Source organism: Paramormyrops kingsleyae, chromosome 8, assembly GCF_048594095.1.
Source record: "Paramormyrops kingsleyae isolate MSU_618 chromosome 8, PKINGS_0.4, whole genome shotgun sequence".
Taxonomy (NCBI): domain Eukaryota; kingdom Metazoa; phylum Chordata; class Actinopteri; order Osteoglossiformes; family Mormyridae; genus Paramormyrops; species Paramormyrops kingsleyae.
In genome coordinates, this window is record NC_132804.1 from 32,514,297 (window position 1) to 32,539,006 (window position 24,710).

Sequence of the window (24,710 nt, forward strand, 5' to 3'; positions counted from 1 at the left end):
TTGCTAGATCATTTTGCCATGCACATACCTTCAAAATACTTTGGCCTTCTTGTGAATTGTAGTCTTGTAGTATCATGCATATTACTAAGTACATAGGGCAGCATGGTGGCCTAATTTCACCCTAGTTGAGTCTAGCCCTGTTTAATTTCTGCTAAATACACTCACCTAAAGGATTATTAGGAACACCTGTTCAATTTCTCATTAATGCAATTATCTAATCAACCAATCACATGGCAGTTGCTTCAATGCATTTAGGGGTGTGGTCCTGGTCAAGACAATCTCCTGAACTCCAAACTGAATGTCAGAATGGGAAAGAAAGGTGATTTAAGCAATTTTGAGCGTGGCATGGTTGTTGGTGCCAGACGGGCCGGTCTGAGTATTTCACAATCTGCTCAGTTACTGGGATTTTCACACACAACCATTTCTAGGGTTTACAAAGAATGGTGTGCAAAGGGAAAAAAATCCAGTATGCGGCAGTCCTGTGGGCGAAAATGCCTTGTTGATGCTAGAAGTCAGAGGAGAATGGGCCGACTGATTCAAGCTGATAGAAGAGCAACTTTGACTGAAATAACCACTCGTTACAACCGAGGTATGCAGCAAAGCATTTGTGAAGCCACAACACGCACAACCTTGAGGCGGATGGGCTACAATAGCAGAAGACCCCACCGGGTACCACTCATCTCCACTACAAATAGGAAAAAGAGGCTACAATTTGCACGAGCTCACCAAAATTGGACAGTTGAAGACTGGAAAAATGTTGCCTGGTCTGATGAGTCTCAATTTCTGTTGAGACATTCAAATGGTAGAGTCAGAATTTGGCATAAACAGAATGAGAACATGGATCCATCATGCCTTGTTACCACTGTGCAGGCTGGTGGTGGTGGTGTAATGGTGTGGGGGATGTTTTCTTGGCACACTTTAGGCCCCTTAGTGCCAATTGGGCATCGTTTAAATGCCACGGCCTACCTGAGCATTGTTTCTGACCATGTCCATCCCTTTATGACCACCATGTACCCATCCTCTGATGGCTACTTCCAACAGGATAATGCACCATGTCACAAAGCTCGAATCATTTCAAATTGGTTTCTTGAACATGACAATGAGTTCACTGTACTACAATGGCCCCAACAGTCACCAGATCTCAACCCAATAGAGCATCTTTGGGATATGGTGGAACGGGAGCTTCGTGCCCTGGATGTGCATCCCACAAATCTCCATCAACTGCAAGATGCTATCCTATCAATATGGGCCAACATTTCTAAAGAATGCTTTCAGCACCTTGTTGAATCAATGCCACGTAGAATTAAGGCAGTTCTGAAGGCGAAAGGGGATCAAACACCGTATTAGTATGGTGTTCCTAATAATCCTTTAGGTGAGTGTAATTGGTTATGCAGATTCTATATTCTCTCCATGCTTACACCTAACTCCAGTTCAGAAATGTAGTTTAGCTGGTTTGGTGTTGCTGAAATGTCCTTCGGGTGTGTAACTATTATAATGCTGTTTGCCATGACCAGGAATCCTTTTTTGGCTCTATCTTGCTTCATCGTGCCTTGTGCTTTCTGAAATAGGCTCCAGCTGCATTAAATTTTATTTTTAGGAAAAAATACATAGCATGCAAGCAACAGGATTGACGCAAATAACATAACAGATCCCATTCCCCTGCAAGTTACGTTTTTTAAAAAAAAATAAAATAAAATAGTTTTAATGGTTATGAAATCTATCCTATGTGTTTATTTTTTAAAGGTAGATTTAATTGCGAACCGATTGGCAAAAATACACGATCTGGCGACTTCAAATAGAGAAAATCTAATGATTTCATTATTTGTTTTCCCCTGACAATTTCTTATACACACGTTTTGTTGCTGGCTTGATGCGTTTCTTTGGAAAGAAAACCGAAAGTAATATTGAATGCTAAGTTATATTGTGGGAGGTTTAGTATCTCGTTATGAGCGCGACCTTCATAAGCAGAAGCACCTCCTGTCGTGAATGGCATGTGAATACTACAGGGCTGAATGCAATACTAATGTCCCACCTCGGAAAGAGCTCTTATATTTAAAAGCTGAAACATATCATCTGTCATTTTAGTGGACCAAGATACGAAGTTATTTTGTGAGACAGGTAAATTACAACATCTCTGCATCGTCATACCGAAAATATCGGAACAATGTTCTTTATTTAAAACGGTATTTAATAAAGTTTTGGTTTTGCCACCCGGATATTTATGTTTTTATTGTTTATGTCGAGGACCCGGAAGCGGGATTTACTTTACAGTTATTTGTCATTCGAGTTTACTTTGAAAGCTGGGTGTTAGATGCTTAAAGATTTGATGACATGTTTGTTTTAATGTAATACGGCGATAAAATCAACAAATACTTTATATTAGAATTTTAATAGCAACATCCGATCCACGGCGGTGTCGACATGTCGTTCTTCCGGGTGCAACCATTGCAACCACCTTTTTTATTACTTTACTGCATTTTTTTGTACTTGTAATAACTTAAAAACTGGACAGTATATAGTGTAAGAAATAGTCATTTTGGATACTATTTTACGGTGTTTTTAAATGGCGCTCATGTTTCGTTTTTGGGTTTTCCATACGACTGATAAGGGTAGTTCTTTGTAAACGAAACTGAAATCGACATCGAATGGCAAGTATATATTTTATTGGTTCAATGAATTGCGCCCGATGAAGGAAAAACTGGTAACTAATAAACTAGAAGATTGATCAACATTCCGTTAAATGACATTAAGTGGGCTAAAATAAAGAAAATGTTTAGATTTAATCAGCATCCAAAGTGAACGGTCAACTTGAATGAATAGGTGTCATTTTACGCATAAAAACTAAGGTCTATTTAGAGAACACATTAATTAAAAAAAACAAGAAAACCTGAATAAATGTGACCTTTAGAAGCTCTGGCATGGCGACAGCAACATAACAGGAAGTGTCACTACCCTGCAACAATGTGTTGTAATGTCATCATGTCGGCGTAGCATTACTTATCTCCTTAACTGTGTCATTTTTTGGGAAACCCAATGCAACTTTATGTTATTTGCATCAATTATTACCACCGAACATATAACAAAATGTCAATAAATTAAAGAAAACCAGTATAACCAGTGTAGTAAGGCTAGCCAATGTTGGGTATACACCCACTGGGGGCGCAGCAGCGTAGTACACGTAGTTCCGTCTTGCAAGGTTAATCGCGTTCTGAATATTTTCGGCACCTGGTTATGGTCAGTTGGAAGAACTTTTTAAAACTTTAATTCTCTTTGGCGGGGTATGTCAGAACAATATTGATGAGTGGTAGAACACTGCGTTTGTCTTCTGTTGTGTGGCAGTCTGGATACTGCTAGAGATATGTATCCCTTTCATGTATGCATCTCCATGAGTGGTTGATTTTTTAAAGTACTAAAGAAAATAGTTTGTTACATTTTTGTAACGTTAATTATGTAATACTAATGCAACACTGGATAGTAACAATGTTACAATAGTAGATTATCTCTACATGATTGTCTTGGCCAAAAGAGTTTATAACGATATATCAGTGCATCCATAGAAAATTTGAACAAAATAATTGTAAGATTTACCAGACAAAGTCACATTTAAATTTGTTTATTGTGTGTTTTTTTTTTTCTTTTTCTGGTCAAATACGAGTGTAGTGAGGTGGACAATCTATAACAATAACTGTAAAAATGCATACGAAAAGAACAACCATACTACAAAGATAGTGAAAAGACAACCAGGGCTAAAGCCTCCTTTTGTGCTTACTGTTGATCAGCACTTCCTGCAGACTTACACCTCATCTTTTTCACGAAATTCTGTAATGACACCATTAATCTCTCTTGTTTCTCCGCCAGCCCTGAATGGCATATTCATCCAGATTTTCTGATTTTGGATTATTTGTGTTCTCTGTCTGTTTCATAAAAGTTCTGGATAGCACCTGCACTTGTGTTTGACAGGGATGGGAACAAGTCACTCCGTGGCGAGTCCAAGTCAAATCTTGAGTCAAAACATTGCTAGTTTGAGTCAAGTCTCAAATCATGCCCCCTAAGTCCAAGTCAGGTCCAAGACTTTCCATCATTTTTGGTGTCGAGTCACAAGTCATCAAATTTGTGACTCAAGTCGAAGTTGAGTTGTGTCAGGTAATTGAGTCCCTACTTATGTCAGTTTTTTTTTACCTTCAGTGATTAAAGCTTGCTACAGCAAAAACCCACTACATTGTAGGTCCATCATAAGCAGAGATACATTGAAAGGACAGTCTTCACCCTGTCACGGTTTTTAGAAGTGATGCATCTTTCCTACAGTTTATCTTAGGAGAACTTTCATTTAGCTAAATGAAAATGCAGACCCTAGCGTTTTGGAGAAAGATTTTTGAAAGAACCATGAGTATCTGTCAGTAGTTTGGAACACCATGCATGTTCGAACACCTAAGAAAGACAGGGGTACACCCTGGATGGAATTCCAGGCTTTATGATCTCCTTCAGCACAAAGTTTATGAATTAAACACTGGTGGAAACCAGAATTAAGAAGCAGTACCACCACCTTCTATGTTGGAGTGTGACTCAGATAGTTATTGGCATTAGATTATTCACAATATCATATATTCATTATTAACATGATATCAATATATATATTTTTTATATATATCATGGTTATCATCAATACCAATATATCATGACACGCCTATTATGGATTGTGGACCAAAGTACTAGAATTACAAAGAATAAAATGGTGATAATATGCTTTCCTGTACAGTTATATGACCCAATCTTAAAGGTGTTAGATCTGATCACTGTTTTCCCACCAGTCATTTTTGTTGACAGTAAAAGTGTGGTTTGTGAAGGGAGGCACCCCGGATGTGCTTCTGGTTCTTTTTTTTTTTGTGTATTGTTTTTTTCTTTTCTTTGTTTGAGTTGAAATATGAGGCTATATGCTGTTTAGTTGAACCTAGGCCCTGGGATCATTAGCTTAGGGTACCTTTGGAGTACAGTACCTTGGTAATCTGCAGTATAGACCTCTTGTGTTATTGTTGCGTGTGTTATCAGTTGGAGTGCATGTTTTTTTTCTTTTGCATGTACGCTTTGTGTAACCACTATTCTCCATATCCATATATTAGCTCTAGTTTGGGTTGGGATCTCCAACCCAAACAAAACTGGAGTGGCATAGTCTGCGAGAATATCATAATGCCCCCTACTTTTCACATTAGCATTAAACAATACATTAATTATTCAAATAACATGGTAATATAACCTTTTTTGCTATTTTGTTACATATTTTGCTCCTTTCATCTGACTGATTAACTTTTATTGTGTCTGGGTGGAATATAAAACTGTTAGCTCTGTTCTGAAAAAAGTGAAGTCTGCTAGCCATTTTATAATGGCAGAATATGTTTCTTGGTGTAAAGAAACTGCTACATCCAATAAAAAATAAAGTAGTACTGCCCTCTGCTTCCCAAAATATACATGAAGCTTACAGCTCTGTACCAAACCAAATTAGGAGTACAATAACAGCGAACCAATAAAATACATACTCTATGACTAATTCAGAGCTTTGCTGAGAGAGCAGAGTAATTTTTACTTTAGACTCTAAAAAGGCAGTTTAGTGATGGGCCTAGTTTTGGTACTGCCCCACAGTTTGAGTTTACACAGTTACTGATGCATTTCTAAATAATAATACATGTAAATTTGCACAGAATAGCTGACATATGCAAAATTATTAGGCAATATGCAATACTATTCCTGACAATAATTTTTGGCAAAACTGAGGCAGAGCGATAAAAGTGAATTCAGAGTGTTTTTTTATGTTTATTCATTTATTGCTAAAAGTAAATTTATCTTAATAGAGACTGTTACATTATTTTGTCACAAACAAAAATAAAAGGAAAATACTTATCAGTGTACACAATTATAAGGCAATCAGAAAGTAAATGGATCTTTCTCTCTTCACCATCAACAGAAATATTAATAAGCTACAATCTGCAATTACTTTGTTACTTTACCAAGTATAATGTCCTGTATTGCCACATTTCTTCTCAATGGCCATCATGAGCCTCATGTCCATTTAACCAATCAGGTTTTTGATTTGATCCCATTCTATATTAGCTAAGCCAGCTAGGCCCGCCTCCTAGATGCTTCTCTGAGAAGTGTATGACTTGCTACCTTGTTAAATCTTACACTTTATTAAAACCCAGTAGCTCAGAATGGGGGTTTAAGTCCAGCGATGGTGGGGGATCACCTTTCAAGCCTTTCTTGGTCAGCAAATCTATGCAATACTTTGATGCATGGGCCTTTTTGAAAGTTGCTTGTATCAGAGTTTGCTTTTTTACTAGAGATTGAGGTAGGTATCTAATAGAAAATGACAGTAGACCTTGGACTTAATTTTTTACACCATATGCAAGTTGAAAAGGTCATCACTGATAATTGCAGATCACTGCAGCCCTCCTCCATTGCCTTGTTGCTGTGTGATCTGGTACGGTTCATTATGTACATTACTAGTCCATCCACTGGCCCATCCTTCTCGTCCATCAAGAGTTATTATCATCTCATCTGTCCACAAAACCTTTGTGAAATCAGTCTCAAGACGTTTCCATGCTCATTCGTGAGGTTTTAGCTTGTGTGTCTTATTGAGTGGAGGTCATGATTGAGTCTTTGTGACCATAGCAATGTCACATTGCACACTGCACCTAGAACTTCAACAGGTTCCATTCAGATTGCAGTTTTGAGAAAAGGATGTGCTTGACGCTGAAGGGTTTCTAGAAGTCCATCCATCCATCCAAGTCTCATTTAATTAGATGCAAAGTTTTGTAAGGTGATTTGCATCTTTGTTTACACACACGCTTCTTTGTTACTCTTTGGCTGTTGGCCATAAAATTCTTGATTGTACAATGATCACGTTTTAAAAGTCTGGTAGTCCTTTGATAGGCACTTTCCTGTTTTCTTTCTTTTGCTCTCCACAAGTCCCTTTTCTGGGCACATTTTAATAGTAATTGCAATTTTCTTAATAATTCTGCACAGGGAAGTATCCATGATTTCCCGTTTTGCTTCAAAGGCCAAGAACTCAAGATAAAAGTAAAATACACACTTGCCTAGTAATTCTGCATATAGTGTATATACTTTTGTCTCGAGCAATAGTAAATATCATACATGTACAAGATGGTAATAGCAATACTTTTTTTTTAATAATAAAACTAAATCAAGACATTTTCTTTATTGCCTGATAATCTTTTTTATGTTTCTCTCCTCATTTAGGAACTGAACACGTCCTGAATCTGAGAGACGTGTCTGGGAAATGAACAGGCCCCGTGGTCAGAGGGGCATCGCTAGAGCAAATGCTGAGCACCAGGAAGGTAATATCTTGCAGACGTGCTAAAAATATTGCAGCACTACTGGCAAACATGCTTTGAGCTCCCAAATCCCACATCATCAATTATCCTTGTTTGTGTTTTAAAGGTGCTGGAGCTGCAGTGAGAGAAGATAACTGGAGACCCCCCCAGGGTAGAGGAGGAAGGGGGAGGGCCAGAGGGGACGTCAGAGGGAGGAATTTCAGGGGGCAGCAGAATGACAGGAGGGATGGTAACTGGCGAAACAGAGGAGACCTCGGAGGGTGGAATTTCAGGGGGCAACAAGATGACAGGAGGGATGACAATTGGCGGAACGGAGGAAACAGGGACGAAAATCCAGGGAGAAGGAGAGGGAATGGAGCCTGGGAAAGGGGCAGAGGGGGCAGGAGAGGAAGGGGTCAAATGAGAGAGGATGTACCAGAGGTCAGGAAGCTAGGGTTGAGGAACCTGGAAGAGCTCTCAATGAAAGAGGCATCAGAAATAGCCATCACTCTGTCATCCAGTCAGGGGCTGCAAATCCTGCTAGAAGAGATGGAGATGGGCCACAATTTTGTCCAACTGCTCTGTCAGGTTCTTAGCCATGCTCTTAGCTCTAAGATTGACCGGCAAATAGTGCAGCACTTAGCAGCAATTATTAAAGATTCCATGTTTCTACGGACAATACTCCCTCACTACGTGGCTGGGATGATGACAGACCATATGCCAGCCCGCAGGATGCAATACCCACAACACTTAGATAACATAATCAGTCTTCTGTCACATGTGATCAGGATATTCCCGGCAAGTTCTGTTCCGGTGGTCTCTATGCTTGTGACTCTCCTCAGGCAAACCATTAATGAGCTACGAGCCTCAGGTGTAATGATCCAGGAAGACACTGAGCAAAATCTGGAGAAGATACAAAACTTGGTTAACCATCTAACAGAGAAAGCACGGGATGGCACTCTGAGGTCAGACAACTATACATTTCTCACAGCTGAGGAGTCCCCCCCAGGAGTAGCGGACTTCCGCACTATGCCCATTTATCCAACACCGGAGGAGATCCACCAGAATGAGAAGCCTTTCTTACGGCCTAATATCACATCGCAGGCTTATGCTAGTAGTGAGATTTACCTGGATACCCATTTTCGACTTCTCCGCGAGGACTTTGTCCGGCCTTTGCGTGAGGGAATAAAGCAGCTGCTGGAGTTTTATCAAGAACAGGGTCAAGGTCAAGTGCACATGAGGGGAAGACGTTTCAATGACATTAGGATCTACTTTGATACTCGTCTCGTGGTGCCTCTGTGTACCCCATCAGGAATTGCCTATAAGGTCCAGTTTGACGCAAGCCCTTTGAAGGTGAGCGAGGATAATGTTCAGTATGTTATAGTCCAACATTGTCCACAGTGAGAGTCAAGTGTTCTAATCTAAAACATCTCTCAACCTATTTCTTAGCTGCAAGATGCCGGGGTTTGAAGTGACCTTTCTCAGAAACAAAAGTTCAAAACAAATGGCATACCTCTGGTATCAGTTATAGAAGCTATAGATAGTAATGGTGTCCATATTAGCTAAGCATGTTAAGGATCATCCAAATTTTGATGGTTTTGAATTTTGTAACTTTTTGAGTGCATGCATTGTTTGGAAAGGGGGACATGTCTCGATCCGTTTTAGCAGGTCTGTTTTGTTTTGTTGTGTTCAGAGTTTTCAGTCTAGTTGCGGCTAGATTTTTCTCAACCAACCCGTTTGAGGTCTGAATCGGTAGAGTTGTGCATGTCTCGACCCATACAAGTTTTAGCAGGAACAGTCAGGTTCCAAGATTTTGGTCGAGGTACAAGTCGAAAAAAGTTTAACAGACCCGTTCGACGTCCGAATTGGCCGAGTTGAGAGGTGTTTGAGTTCCAAGGTTCTACTATATTTAGTTTTCTATAAATACCTCATGTCATTATCGTGAATTCTTTTGGCCAGGATAATTGTGTAATGAAAATATGATATCATAACAGCCCCATATCACACACATCGTCGCCCATTTATTACTTTGCTCTTAATTGTTTCAGTCTTGGTATTGCAACATTTACCGAAATGGATCATACTTAAAAAGTGTTGCATTTGGCACCATTTATTTTCCTAAAAAATCTTCTCTGCTAGAGAAATGAATGCATTACTCAGTAGTATGCAGCTGATTGAGTTAAAATGCAATTTTATCTTGTTCATTTAGACCCATGGTTATATAACTTTAACAGTATTAAACTTTGGATAGTATAAGAGGCATATATGGAAAATTGGTAGATGAATAATGGTAGCGAGCTTAATGAATTTAGCCAAGTGTATCTCCTAAACTATTATTTTACTGATATTAAATATCCACTAGAATGTTTATCTTCCTGAATTGCTTAAAAGCAATTTAGAAAATGTTATATTGGCTGAATAAGTAACAATCCTGCACTGAATGTGGATCCTCATTGAAATTCCTTTTATTTGCATGTTTATTTGCAAACTCGCTCAGATGTCTCTTGATCAAAAGTTTTAATTGAAAACAATTATAAATCCTTGATGTAACCATATGGCTGCACCTGGATGCTGCTTGAGGCCATATTTTCTTTAAAACTTATTAGAACTGCTTAAACAAGAGAAGTCATTTATTACTAAGATCGTACACTGTAGATTTTTGCAGAGATCCAATATTGTTTTTTGTCTTTTGCATAAAATCCTTGAAAAAATTAAAATCCCACTTGCATGTGCTCGGCCATAGCATTACGTTTCATTAGATACTATCCGCCCGTCTATCTTCCACACCTCGTATCCATTACTGGGTCATCACCTGCACAAACTTTGCTCATTTGCAGATGGACCAATTAGTCCAACTGCTTGCCTTCAGATTATGAGAGGAAACCCACTCAGACTTCAAAAGACACAAGACTTAAATGCCTACCATCCTTTAGACAACTTTGCTAAAGGCAAATCCTCTCAAAATGAAATATTTTCATATGTTGTTTGGTATGTTTACTGTAAATATCTAGACCAAATAAACTAATTTAGTTCTTGCAAGTAATGAGCATTTTTCTGTTTTGCTTGGCATGTAAGTTACACATTTGTTACAGGCAGTTTATGTGATGCAAGTCAGTGTTTTGCCAACATCTAGAGTAATGTCAAATTTAGGATCATAAATTCCATGTTATTAGATGTGTGGAAAAAGCTACATATGTACATTAACATAAGGGTGAATGCAAACCAGGGGTATGTCACTGAAATTCCAAATTGTCTCAATAGAGTGACCACTCTCAGTTCAAAGTATTATGTTTCTTTTTAGTGAACTATGAAAAATATCAGTAATATGTGTTGTTATAAACATCCTGAAGAGCATAATAGTATATAACTTAAACTTAGCGATGAACTTTGGATATTTGTATTTGTAATTATGAATACAGAAGATCTACATTTTAATGGTTTCTCTTAGCTGTGTTTCTAAGAGCAACATAAAAGTGTTACTTGTAATTAACATGAAATACTTTTGGAGAGTCTGAGTGGTTTCTGATGTTCACTCCTTTTTCAGTTTGTCCGCTGGCAGAACTCCAAACGGTTACTGTACGGCTCCCTGGTTTGCCTGTCCCATGACAACTTTGAGACGCTGCTGTTTGCCACTGTGTCAGACCGAGTTCCAGAAGATCTTCAGAAGGGGCTGGTGCAGCTCAGCTTCTCCCAGGATAGTCGCGTGGCGCTGGCCGAAATCCAGGTGTCTGCTTCCTTCCTCATGGTGGAAACCACGGCCTACTTTGAAGCCTATCGCCATGTGCTGGAGGGTTTGCAGGAAGAAGATGCAGATCACCTGCCATTTCACAGGTCTGTCCACTGTTGAGGTTTCATGTATCAAGGATGGTACTGTAATTCTGCAGTAGTAGATTTTGTTGAGTCATGGAAAGCAATTTGTAGGATATTACTTATGTGTTATTTTAGAAACAAATCGAAAAAATGCACTTATCAATTTTGAATAACATTTTAGCAGTTAAAATTTCCTTAGTGTGTGATGCATTTGATCACAGGTACATAGTTGAATGCAAATCGGAGATACGGCCTCCTGCCTACCTGACCATGGAGAAGACACTTGACCTGGGGTGTATAGCAGCACAGGGCTTTCAGAAGAACGTCAAGCCCTTCAGAACTCTGGAGCCCAGAGCCTGGCCTGACATGGAGCAGTTAGGTTTAGACGAGTCACAAATGAAAGCCCTCAAACTGGCTCTCACTAAGGAGCTCGCCATCATACAAGGGCCTCCAGGAACAGGTCAACCTCATTTTTATCGTTTAACTATTTTAGTAGATTGCATCAGTTTTGCCATTATCCATTAAACTTTACATATCATTGAAGGAATCGTTAATATAGATGGAAGGGTCAACTGAGTAGGATCTACACCAGAAACTATAGGGTCACTCGTCTTTCATCTCTTTTTTTGTAGTGTGTTTAATAGAACAGAATCACACATTTTTGTAGTCATAATCATTAAAATGATCTTACCCATATGTTTTTTCAAATGAACTTTTTTAGATTTACTTGCAGTTAATTTTATTTTTAGTCCCACGAAAGCAGTAATTATTTGTATTTATACACCAATTACTATGATGTTATTCTAGGGTAATATGCATTTCCATATTTCACCTCATACTGGTTGCTGCCCAGGTTACTGACTATATAATATACTTATAGTACCATTTGATCTGTGCAGGAAAAACCTATGTGGGGTTGAAGATAGCCCAAGCCCTCTTGAAGAATTCTGATATGTGGTCAGATTTGGTCACCACACCTGTGCTGGTTGTCTGCTACACTAATCATGCACTGGACCAGTTCCTGGAAGGTGGGCCTTCTGCACAGCTCAAAAGAAATGTTACGCAACTTATTAATAGAACCTATTTTTCTGTAGAGGAACTTGATTCTATGTAACAATATTCCTTTGACACAGGAATTCATGGATTCCTTGGAAACGGAATAGTGAGAGTGGGCGGCCGCAGCAGTAGTGAGGTCCTCAAGCACTTCACACTGCGGGAGCTAACGGGGGCCGCCGAGTTCCGCCGAAACCTGCCCATCCATTTGCGCCGTGCTTACTACGAGGTGACTTCATTCCCTTAGTGACAGTGACTTGGCATTGCTGTCTGGAGACCACATTGTGGAGATTCCAGAAGCAATGTGTTGTCGGACATTTTTAGCCTGTAAATGGAGTATTGTGAATACACAATGATATTTAAATTGCATAGAGCAGTAGTTCTCAATCCTGTTCATGGCACCCCCCCTATGTCAGAATGTTTTCATTCTCAGACTTGGGTAATTCAGGTCCAGACATTAAAAGTCCAGACCGGGATTTTGTTTCAGCCAACCAGTCGAGTACTCTGTGACTGTGACTCTTTATGCTCAACTGCTTGGTTGAAACTAAATCCCAGACTTTTAGTCTCTGGATCTGAATTACCCAACTCTGTTCATTCTAGTCCACACTGCTTTCAACCTGCCACATTGATTATTAGTAGGGTGACCAGATAATCCATGTCAGGGAGGACACTCTGAGCTAGGACAGGAATTGTAAATTACCATTTCAATTAAACGGACCTGGATTTCACTTGAACACCGAGTTCTTGCTGTGTGCTGATTGGTCAGTCTCCTATAATCATACATGTGTCACTAATGTTAATGTGAAACAGCTGGATGCGTCTTTCAGTCAAAGAAACAAACCAGTCAAAGCACAAGAAGAGCTGAACTATTTATCCGAGCACTGGAGCCTTTCAATTTGAAATTAGTTTGTAAAACCCGAAGTAGCTCAAAGTGTCCTCCCTGACATGGATTATCTGGTCACCCTAATTATTAGCCTGTTTAGGACCATCTGAGCCAGATTAAGGTAGGGCTAGAATGAAAACATTCTAGAGAATGAGTGGTACAGAGCTCATACTCAATCTGGTTCTGATATTCAATGGAACAAGGAAAAACTTGACCAACTTCGTTATACTGGGATTTTTTTTCTTAATTTTCTAATCCAAAGGTCAAGTAGGCATTCCCAATCTTCATCTCTGCTGCAGACATAAGTGTTTATGATCCGAAAGTGGAAGGAAAACACAGTGTGGTGGATGACACTCTACTTAAGCACTAGTTTTCTGTCTGCTCAGATCAGCGTGGAGCTGGCCCAGGCAGAGCAGAAGATTCAGAAGCAGGCCGCTCAGCTGGAGTGTAGCCTACGTGGGATCCTTCATGAGCAATTCCTGGAGAAGTTTATCTCTGAGGATCACTGGATCAGCCTGAATGTGAACCCTGTAAGACTCCTGACCTGACCCCACCTTCTTGTGGTGCTGGATGGAGTGTAAGAGAATTATCACATAGAACCTGAACTAGTAACACTCCTGCAACAGCTTTTTTGATAGCTTACGTGTGGAAGGCCATGCAAGTTATAAATCTGAGAAGCATGTTCCATTTTAGCTATATTGGACAGCAGAAACTTACTAGTATCTAAAGTATTTTATGCAGTTTTAGCTGCTTCTGCACAATGACCTAACCATGTACGCAGGTGTGGGATGGATTCCAGACCAGTGGGCAGAAAAAGTCCATGATCCTAGAGTGGCTGGGCCTTAGTTCTTCTGCCTTCCAGCAGACAACACAGCAGATATTGGATAATGCTGGTAAGGACAGTGCTAACAAATAAAACTGATTTAGAAGTCAATAATAGATGGGATGACCATAATGGTCCATCCATCTGGAAAAATACTCATAAGTAAAAATACTAAATTTAAGGAAAGCATTTCACAAGATGCTTGAATGATATTAATAATGTCAGCATACATACAGAGATCTGTTGTACTGTGTAGAATGCTGATATAGTAGTATGGCATCACCTTCTAAATGACAGAAGAAGAAGAGGAGGAGCCTCATCAGGATGAGGAGGAGGAGCTGGTGGAGGTGGAGGAAGAGGCGGATTTGATCCAAGCTGAGCGGATCCTTGAGGGCACGGACTTTCACGACAGAGGCACTGGCAAGAGGAAGAAGAAAGAGGACCTTGTAGTGATGGAGTTAGCCAGACAGATGTTGACACTAAACCTAGAGAACATCGAACAAGAGCCCGGTCAGAAACTGGGTGAATGGCAGGTATGGACCATGGGAGGTTAAGCAGACGATTCTGTATCTCGCTGTGATAATTACAAAATACTCTCTGAATAGTCACAGAGAGTAAGTCTATTTATCCATCCATCTTTTGGCTACTCATCCAGTACAGGGTCTCCAGAAGCTAGCAGTCTATCCCTGGAAGCATAGGCAGAGGAACATCCAGGAAAGGGCACCAGTCCATCATATTTTGGGCAATTTAGAAAATCTATTCACCCAGGTTCATTTCTTTGGACTGTTGGGGATTGGGACAGGGGCATGCAGATTCTCCACCCCATAGAGCAATGATGTGATTTGGACATTCAGACCTGAGACCTGATAGTGTGGCCTACTAAGCCACCATACCGCTCTAAGGCTCTTTATTTTATTTAATTATCAGTTCAGAGTTTGGAAGAAAAAAAACTAATTGCTTCTCACAGGAAAGACACTGGAATTAAGTAGATAAATGACAATGTGAGAGGTAAGATGGCGCCTGCTGATTGTTTACCTTTCTTAAGGAGCCTCTCTCAGAAGGTTGATCTGTAAGGCCTGTCCTGAAAGTTGAATGGGATTCCTTCACTTAACCTGAAGTCTGGACCAGGATGGCTTTCACTCACATTGTAAAATCCAACAGTTTGAGTCGGTGTTTCTCTTTACAGGTGCAGGGAGAGCAGAAGAAGAAGATGAAGCAGCGAATTCGCAGGGAGCTGGCAAAGGGCACAACCATGAGTGAGGAAGATGAGGCCAGGATCCACAACATGTGGACACTCAGTCTGCAGGAGCGTTGGAAACTATACAGGTAAAACAACCTGTACTGACCTAACCACAGCTGCATTATGGACCAGGCCAGTGGGGCCAGTGCCCTGGGTGCTCAGAGAGCAGGTAGCCACGAGTCGCAACATTTATAGTGCGAGCTGAACACCAAGATCCTCATATATAACAGGAGTCCAACACCAGGACCCTTGGACATATACAGCACAAATTAACAATCTGGGCCCCTGGGCTTCTCAGCAAATGCAGCACAGGTTAACCACGAGGGCCCCAGTATATACAGCTCAAGCAGTACACTAGAGCCCCTGGGGCCTCTTCTATATACTGAGAGATTTACCTGCCAGGGCCCCCAGCCACCCCAGCATTCACGTTGCCAGCTGAAAACGTAGGACACTTGGAATGTACTATGCTCCTTGATGCGTATACTGCAAGCTTAAAAGAAGGGCACTACAGAGATTAAGTTGTGAGCTGGGCATCAAGGCTCCTTGGTCCCTCTGCATGCACTGTGGTGTAAGATTAACATCAGGGTCTCTGACCCCTGTACTCAATACGCTGGTTGGTATTTTACAGTATACATTCCCCGGAATGTTAATTCAGAATGGCAGGGAACCTGTAAGGACATTAAGCTGCTTATATCTTCTACTGCACTACTACCTGTGGTCATTCAAACGCTTACGATGCTGTTCATTATTTTCATCTGTATCCCAGACATAGATTTTTAGTAAAATAACCTCAGAAGCCCAGACCTCCCTCTCCTTGGCCAACTTCTCCAGAGGGACAACTAGGCGTTCCTAGGCCAGCCGGGAAATAAAATCTCTTTAGCGTGTTCTGGGTCTGCCCCGGGGTCTCTTCCAGGCTGAACATGCCGGAACACTTCCCCAGGGAGCCGTCCAGGAGGCACCCTAGATAGACGCCTGAACCATCTCAGCTGGCTCGTTTCAATGCAGGAGAGCAGCGGCTGTACTTTGAACCCATCCCACATGTCTGAGCCCCTCACCCTATCTCTAAGGCTGAGCCCAGACACCTTGTGGAGGAAACTCATTTCTGCCACTAGTATCTGTGATCTTGTTTCAGTCACTACCCAGAGCTTGTGACCATAGCTGCGGGTAAAAATATAGGGTAGGCAGTAAATCTAAAGCTTCATCTTCTGGCTCAGTTCTCTCTTTACCACAACAGATCAGTACAGCGTCTGCGTAGCTGCTGATGTTGCACTGGTCTGCCTACCAATATCCTGCTCCCTTCTTCTCTTACTGGTAAACAATATTTAAACTTCTCCACTTGAGGTAATAACTCCTCCCCAACCTGGAGGGGGCAGTCCACCCTTTTCTGGCTGAGAACCTTGCTGAGCCTCATCCCGGCCACCTCATACTCAGCTGCATCCTGCCCTGGCGTATGATGAAGCCAACAGCACCACATATGCAAAAAAGCAAAGATATGATCCTGAGGTCACTGAACTGGACCACCTCCGCTCCTCGACTGCACCTAGAAATTCAGCCCATAATAGTTATGAACAGAATGAGTGACACAGGGTAGCCTTGGCGGAGTCCAACACCCACCGATCTGTCTGACAAACTGCTGGCAATGTGATCCAAACCCCTGCTCCGGTCACACATGGACCTAAAGAGAGATAGCAGCGGGCCTTGTATTCTGTATTTCTGAAGCACCCCGCGTCCCCACAGGACCTCCTGAGGGTCATGGTCATACACCTTGTCCAAGTCCATAAAACACATGTAGATCGGCTGAGCGAGCTGGTCCAGTGCTCCGCAACCAGGACGGAAACCTAATTGCTCTTCCTGGATCTGAGGTTCAGCCAACGGACAGACCCTCCTCTCCAGTACCCAGGCAGAGACCTTCCCAGGGAGGCTGATTAGAGTGATCCCCCTGAAGTTGCAACACATCCTCTGGTCCCCTTTCTTAAAGACGGAGACCACCACCCTGTCTGCCAATCCAAAGGCACTGTGCACAACCTCCATGGCTTTCGAATCAATTAATAAAATGAGATTAAAGAGCAGTTAGGTGTAGCCACTTCTCAATGCCCTACAGACATTTTCTGGGATAGTACCCTAACCCTAACCCTAAAACATACTGTTTAATGTAAAAGGTTAAGATTTCCCAGACTGTGGAGCAGTGGTGTGATTTGGACATCACCTGAGAGTGTGGCCTACTAAGCCACCATACCGCTCTTTATTTAATTTAATTATCAGTTTAGAGTTTGGAGGAAAAAAAACTAATTGCTTTTCACAGGAAAGACACTGGAATTAAGTAGATAAATGACAATGTGAGAGGTAAGATAGCGCCTGCTGATTGTTTACCTTTCTTAAGGAGCCTCTCTCAGAAGGTTGATCAGTAAGGCCTGTCCTGAAAGTTGAATGGGATTCCTTCACTTGACCTGAAGCCTGGACCAGGATGGCTTTCATTCGCATTGGCAAATTCAACAGTTTGAGTCACCAGTGGTCTATATTTTTAAGTATTTCATGACAAGTGGCTCGATCCAGGGGCACAAGAAATGCCAGGTGCCGGGAGGTGGGGGTGTTGCGTTGTGAAGTTTGTTTGTAGTTGTGCATTTTCTTTGGATGGTGAACCTTGGACACAATGTGTCTGCAAGTAGCACATTTTTTACATTGTTTTAAATTATGCAGGAAGTATATTTACTTGTAATGTAATTGAAATAATTGGTTGTATCAGAAGCTATATAGAATGTCAAGATTCTGAATATATTCATGAAACTTTTACAATGTTTTGATGAAACTGTGCTACTGCTTTCCATTCCTATGTGTACATTATTTGTTTTTATTTTCGGTTTTACAGCTGTAACAATCAAGAAAAGTCTTTCCTAGCTTTTATTTTTGGGAAGTTGATTCGTTGTTCGCTAGCCGTCTCATTTTGCACCAGGAGAGACATATTGTAAGGACAGCATACTATCAATAACTTAAAAATTTGCTGGAGGAGTAACCGGACTGATGTGCGTTCTGTCGCGGCAGGCTCTGGCTAATGCGCTACCGCACAGACATGCGTGCCCGGGCCCTGCAGTCTGAGCAAGCTTATCAGGAAGCGGCTGAGCGGCTGGCCGAGATTCAGCTGCGGCGGGACCTGTGCGTGCTGCGGGAGGCCAAGGTCATAGGCATGACGACCACCGGTGCAGCCAAGTACCGCCGGATCCTGCAGGAGGTGCGCCCTCGCCTGGTGATCGTGGAGGAGGCTGCTGAGGTGCTGGAGGCCCACATCATCACCACCTTGAGCCAGGCGTGTCAGCACCTCATTCTCATTGGAGATCATCAGCAGGTGTGCGCCTGCCTTGTCTTCTTCCTCCTCCGGGGATCCCCACTAAGTCTATGATGTTATTATTATGCCTGTGTATAGAACTGCTCCTGTTACTTAGTACACAAGCAGTACTGTGTAAAAGTCTTAAGCTTCCAAACAAAATTCTATTTAAAAGATGTTTATGTTGCTGCAAAACAACCGGTATGATGACATCAAAGCATCTTAGCTTAGCAATTTCAAAACCTCTCCTAAAGCCGCCCTGATATTTGCAGTAACCATGCAGTATACCTATGTATTTTTTTATTTGAGCATTAGCACACCATGTTTGGCTAATCAATACCTCACTGAGTTACTTGACCAATTAAATTAATTAATTAATTGCTGAAATTTAATGAATGGCTGGGGTGCCCCTGAGGAGAGGTTTGGGAAATGAAGTGGTGTTCATATCGCCATCCTACAAGATATCAGCAACTTTGTATGGAGATCAGACTAAATTTGTACTTTCCATTGTGTTGTTGTTCATTTGCATATATTTTGTAAAGTTAAATTTCAAGGAATTGCAGTACCCAGAGTCAAACCTGTCAGTTTTATTTACACTTTGATTTTCTTTTATACAAATAGATGGAAAGAAAATTCTTGATGTCCTTTAGACAGCTCTAGACTTCCTCGCTAATACTATAATTTTACTGCATGAGTCTCCCCTCAAAAAGCCCCCACTCCTTTACTTGTCCAACCTTTTCCTCTTAATCACTACATTTTTTTTTTGAGCAAATATATACTTACGACCCAGATGAACAGCTTTGTGCATTTTCTTTGACTACATAAGGCTTTAGCACAGTACAGTACATCTATCTGTCGCAAATGCTTACCTAGTATTTGGTAAAAATAAACAGCAAACTATTAGGATAAAAAATGGCGCATTGCTGCTTATTTCCCATTTGCTTTCAAGTGCATAACATCACAGCCTTCAGCAGTTACTTATAAGTGTTTGGAAGGTTTTTGTAATCTGACCAAGTTTGAAATGTGATGACATGTAAATATACATTTAGACAATACCAAAATATACAAAACTGTATATTTTGGGCCCACATTATTTTTTATCTAGCATACTTATGATTTCTTGTTTTCTGAGTGGGTCTTTGCGTGACCTTTGACCTTTTCTGCTCGAAGCTACGCCCTAGTGCCACAGTCTATGAACTGGCCAAGAACTTCAACCTGGAGGTGTCGCTGTTTGAGAGGCTGGTCAAACTTGATTTCCCCTACGTCCGACTCAACTATCAGGTCAGTATGTGGTGCTCACGCAACTGCATCCCTTGTTTCAGTTTAAGAGTCAAAATTGAACTGGCGTATTGTGTTGCCAATTATTTCCCTTTCAACAATACTTCCTTTTCGCAGCATCGCATGAGACCAGAAATTGCTCAGCTTCTCACTCCACACATCTACTCTCAGCTTGAGAATCACCCCAGTGTGCTGGAGTACGGAAACATGAAGGTTTGCCTCCTCTCTTTTAAAAACGAATATTTTCCCAGTAGTTTTTACTTCAGTTTCCGAAGATCAAATTATATTATTCATTATTAAAATAATAAGTCTAAAATGAAGTCTAAAATTCATGCTAAAGTGAATTGGAGTTGCCAAATTGTCTGTGAATGCTGTGGTGCCCTGCAGTGGATTGGTGCCCCATCCTGGGTTGTTCCCTGCTTTGTGTCCCTAGCTTCCCGGATAGGGTGTGAACCCCTGAATAGGATAAGCGGTTATAAAAAATGGATGGAACATAAAACATAATCCTATGTTGGTTTGTCCATTTTTGCAGGGGATTCTTTCCAACTTGTTCTTTGTGGAGCATGAATTACCGGAGGAGGAGATTATAGATGGACACAGTCACAAGAATCGACATGAGGCTCTCTTTGTTGTGGCTCTGTGCCGCTACCTGCTATGCCAGGAGTACCAGCCATCGCAGATCACCATTCTTACCACCTACACAGGGCAGCTGCACTGTCTTCGCAAACTTTTGCCTGCCGCTCAGTTTGCTGGGGTTAAGGTTCATGTGGTGGACAAGTATCAGGGCGAGGAGAACGACATCATCCTGCTGTCGCTGGTTCGCAGCAACCCCGAGGGACGCGTGGGTTTCCTGCAGATCGCAAACCGGGTGTGTGTAGCCCTGTCTCGCGCTAAGAAGGGTCTCTACTGCATCGGGAACCTGGGAATGCTCGGCAGGGTTCAGCTGTGGAGCAACATCTTGCACACCCTCCGAGAGCACGGGCGGGCGGGTCGGCAGCTGATGCTGTGCTGTCAGAACCACCCTGGGACGCGTACCCTCGTTTCTTCTGCCGATGACTTTAAGAAGGTGCCGGAAGGGGGCTGCCAGCTGCCGTGTGACTTCCGCCTGGCCTGCGGCCACGTCTGCACGCGTGCTTGTCACCCTTATGACGCTGACCACAAGAAGTTCCAGTGTCTGAAGCCTTGTACGAAGGTTCTGTGCCAGCTGGGGCACCGATGTCCTTCGTTCTGCTACCAGGATTGTCCAGAATGCCCTGTACTCCTGGAGAAAGTCATCCCAACGTGTCAGCACATGCAGATGGTGCCGTGCCATCAAGACCCTCAGCAGTTCATCTGCCAGGAACCATGCGAGCAGACGCTGGAGTGTGGCCACTCCTGTGACATGGTGTGTGGGATGCTCTGCACCCCCCTCTGCATGGTGAAAGTGAATATGGAGTTGCAGTGTGGGCACCATCAAATGGTACCCTGCCACTACATTAGCAACGCGGTGAACAGGCAGCCTGGCTGCCAGAAGAAGTGCGGTGAGATCCTGAAGTGTGGGCATCCTTGCTCGGGCACGTGCCAAAAGTGCTACCAAGGCCGCTACCATAAGGCCTGTAACTTTCACTGCGGTCGCCCTCTCATCTGCTCACACGTGTGCCAAGTGCCCTGCGTCAGCGAGTGCCCGCCTTGCCAGTGTCCGTGTGAGAACCGCTGTGTGCATAGCGCCTGCCCCAAGGCCTGTGGCCAGCCCTGTGCACCCTGCAAGGAACCCTGTGCTTGGCAGTGCCCCCATCAGCGCTGCACCAAACTGTGCCATGAGCCCTGCGATCGGACTCCGTGCTTCAGGGTCTGCACCAAAATGCTGCCTTGTGGTCACCCCTGTATCGGGCTCTGTGGGGAGACCTGCCCCAATAAATGCCGTACATGTCATCATGAAGAAGTGACAGAGATTTTCTTCGGCACGGAAGATGATCCCCTTGCCCGCTTCATTCAGCTGGAGGATTGTAGACACATTTTCGAGACGTCTGCCTTGGACAAATTCATGAAGGAGGGAACAGATGATGACAATGCAGGCAATCTAAACCAGCAGGCCATTCGGCTTAAAGAGTGTCCCAGGTGCCGTACACCCATTCGGAGAAACTTGCGGTATGGAGCTCATGTCAATCGTAGCCTCGCTGAGATTGAGAAGGTGAAGGTGGTGCTGAATGGCTCTCCAGAAGATATAGAGAGGAAAAGAAATGTCCTCCTGAAAAATCTACAGACAATGGATGTACTATTACTGTACACGTCACACAAATATGATCTTGTTACGAAGCAGTTAGAACAGAATGACTTAACATTACAGATTCTATGGAGAATTGAAAACAAAATGAATTTCCTAGACAGGCTGACAAAGCTAACACGTATAATGAAAAAAAACATGTCAAGGGAGTATAGGGAGTATTTTTCAAGCCGTATTCAGGAATGTCTGGAATGGCTTTGGGATCCCAATCAAAAATTCTCAGAGCAGCAGTTTTCAGACCTTCAGAGTGAGGTACAGAGGCTCACCTTCTTGGCCGAGCTTAACGTGTGCTGCAGCAGGGCTGGAGACGAGGTAAAAAACACTGACGTCGCAGTGGAGGAGCAGGTCCTAAGGAGGCTCCTGGAAGGAACAAAGCCTTTCACTCAGACAGAGGAGTCATGGGCAAAGCAGGAACTGGACAGGCTGAAGGAGAAGTTGTCTTGTAATGGGCTGGACATCACTGAGGAGGAGAGGGTGATGATTGTGGAAGCCATAGGTCTGCCCAAAGGCCACTGGTACAAGTGCCCCAAAGGTCATGTTTACGCCATTGGAGAATGTGGAGGGGCGATGCAGGAAAGCAAGTGTCCAGAATGCAGTAGCACCATCGGTGGCACCAACCATGCTCTCGCCAGTGGAAACCAGGTGGCATCGGAAATGGACGGAGCCCAATACTCTGCCTGGTCGGAGGCTGCTAACTTACAGAATTTTGACCCGAGGTTATGACCTGAGAGGCCTTGGAAAGTGCGATGCATTAGTCATATTTAGATACAACAAAGCTTGGCTAACATCAATGATTGTATATTAGCATAGCATAACACTTTATTACACACACACATATACACATAGATACATATACATGTTGGTATAAAATTATGATGATTTGTCTGATTGTCTGACAAACTGTCAGCTTAGCCATTTCAAAATCTCTCCTAAAATCACCCCAGTATTTGCAGAAACCTTCCGTACACCCATGAATTTTTCACCTGACCATTATTCCATTAGATAATTAATATCTAACTTGGAATGACTGGGGAGAGGTTTGGGAACCATAATGTTCTTCTAGTTAAAACAAGGAAGGTATCAGTAACCTTTGGAGAACAGAAGAAATTTTGATGTGGTACTTTCATTCCCATATGATCTATAGCTAGGGTTAGGGCACTGGAGAACTGGGTACACTACAATATATGCTGTATATACTGTATATACTGGTCTAGTGTATTAGCATAGTAAGATATACGGAGTGCCCTAAAACTCTTGTTTTAAAATGCTTTTAAAGCTTTATAAGAATAATTATGACAAACAAAAGCATTTAAAAGTTTTTTTTTTATTTTAATGCTAATTAATATTTAGCAATTTGGACTAATAAATGTTTTATTTTAATATTGAGTTTCTGGATGACATGTCCTACCAGTGCATTGGTAGCGAAGGTCCTTTTGTGGGGTCACATTAAAACTGTCATTTATGCATCCAAACCGGGTGTGTAATTAAGACTACAATTACAAATGCAATCCATTCAGTCACTAAGCATCAGCTGATGAAAGTTTCTACAAACCTCAAAAATCAATTACAGAAAATCGTATAGCACAAGATGGTGGACATTTAATAAGAAAATTAACAATGTTTTTTAAATTTAAGCAATTAAACTTTCAAATGTCATTTTTTTATTTTTTTTGTTTGTAGCATTTATACTAAAAAAGTTATTAAAGCTTAAAACTGCATTAAGATTTTTTGGACACCCTGTATATTGTTGCACTGTTGTTGATTGAATTAGCCATAACTTACATCAGCATGCTTTGCAAATTAGCTATTAATGATATCAATTTATTTTTTGTCAATACAGTAGTGCCTTCAAAATTAGTTTGTGTTTAACAGTGCAATATTGTATGTTTCAAGATAATGACTCAGTGATTTTGCACTTGAGTGAAATGTGGTTTTTCCATTGAATCAGTAACTCAAGCTAGTCTCCAGTTATGAATGCTTATTAAATAAATGAATCTGCAAGATAGAAATGGGAATAAAAGTGAACATTATCTGAAATGTTTGTGTATTTTTTTTTGTAACCAGTTGGTGTCAGTGTTGTGCTGCAAAAGATGGACTAAAAAAGTATGGAAGGTTGTAAAAAAAAAAAAGAGAGACTTGTAGCTTATTTTTGCGTGCCGGATTTTCAAGATTTCATCATCACTTCCACAAAAATTAGTTATGTTATATTGATTAACTATATAACTATTAATATATACATGATATGTATACATTAAAACTGTAAAACTCATTCAAGAAATGGTGACCCAGGGAAGCCATTTCTGCATAATTACTACTAAATAAACTAATGAAATGGACATATTAATTTGTTATCAAGTAATACTGTCCCAGAACATTATATTCACTTCCTTTGTACTCCACAGAAGCTGGATTTTGGAGGGTATTTTGTCAAAGCCCCTATCACTTTATAGTATGATATATGCATCCTTATCTGAAGTCTTCCTTTAAGTGTTTACTCAGCAGAAAGACTAAATGTAAACAGATGCCATGTTCCCAGTATTTATAACTTGCGGGTTTTCTGAGGGTCCAGACTAGGGAAGCGACCGCAGTGAGATTAATATCCATAAAGTTTGTTGGCTGTCTGCGGCAGCAGTTGCCTTTTAACGGTATATACCCCCCAAATGACTCAAACTTTCACAAATCTTTGTCGTACCTGAATGTGTGTATGTCTGTGCAACAC

The 24,710-nt window shown here is 41.6% G+C and overlaps 1 protein-coding gene across 3 annotated transcripts; it reads left to right on the top strand.

The window, feature by feature from the left end:
- The first annotated feature begins 1,060 nt into the window (after positions 1-1,060).
- znfx1 (zinc finger, NFX1-type containing 1) lies at positions 1,061-24,028 on the top strand. Of its 3 annotated transcripts, none has more exons than XM_072715702.1 (15): positions 1,061-2,118; positions 7,249-7,346; positions 7,450-8,675; positions 10,867-11,153; positions 11,354-11,592; positions 12,032-12,160; positions 12,266-12,414; positions 13,455-13,598; positions 13,850-13,961; positions 14,192-14,424; positions 15,078-15,217; positions 18,171-18,471; positions 19,621-19,731; positions 19,846-19,941; positions 20,261-24,028. In XM_072715702.1, the coding sequence occupies exons 2-15, from the start codon at positions 7,289-7,291 to the stop codon at positions 22,712-22,714; spliced, it is 5,679 nt and encodes a 1,892-aa protein (XP_072571803.1). In that variant the 5' UTR covers positions 1,061-2,118; positions 7,249-7,288; the 3' UTR covers positions 22,715-24,028. The 3 variants fall into 3 exon arrangements, with proteins under 3 accessions (XP_072571803.1, XP_023652477.2, XP_023652478.2); XM_023796709.2 differs by having other exon boundaries at positions 1,066-2,118; positions 14,189-14,424; XM_023796710.2 differs by lacking the exon at positions 1,061-2,118 and adding an exon at positions 2,224-2,648 and having other exon boundaries at positions 14,189-14,424.
- The last annotated feature ends 682 nt before the right edge of the window (positions 24,029-24,710 follow it).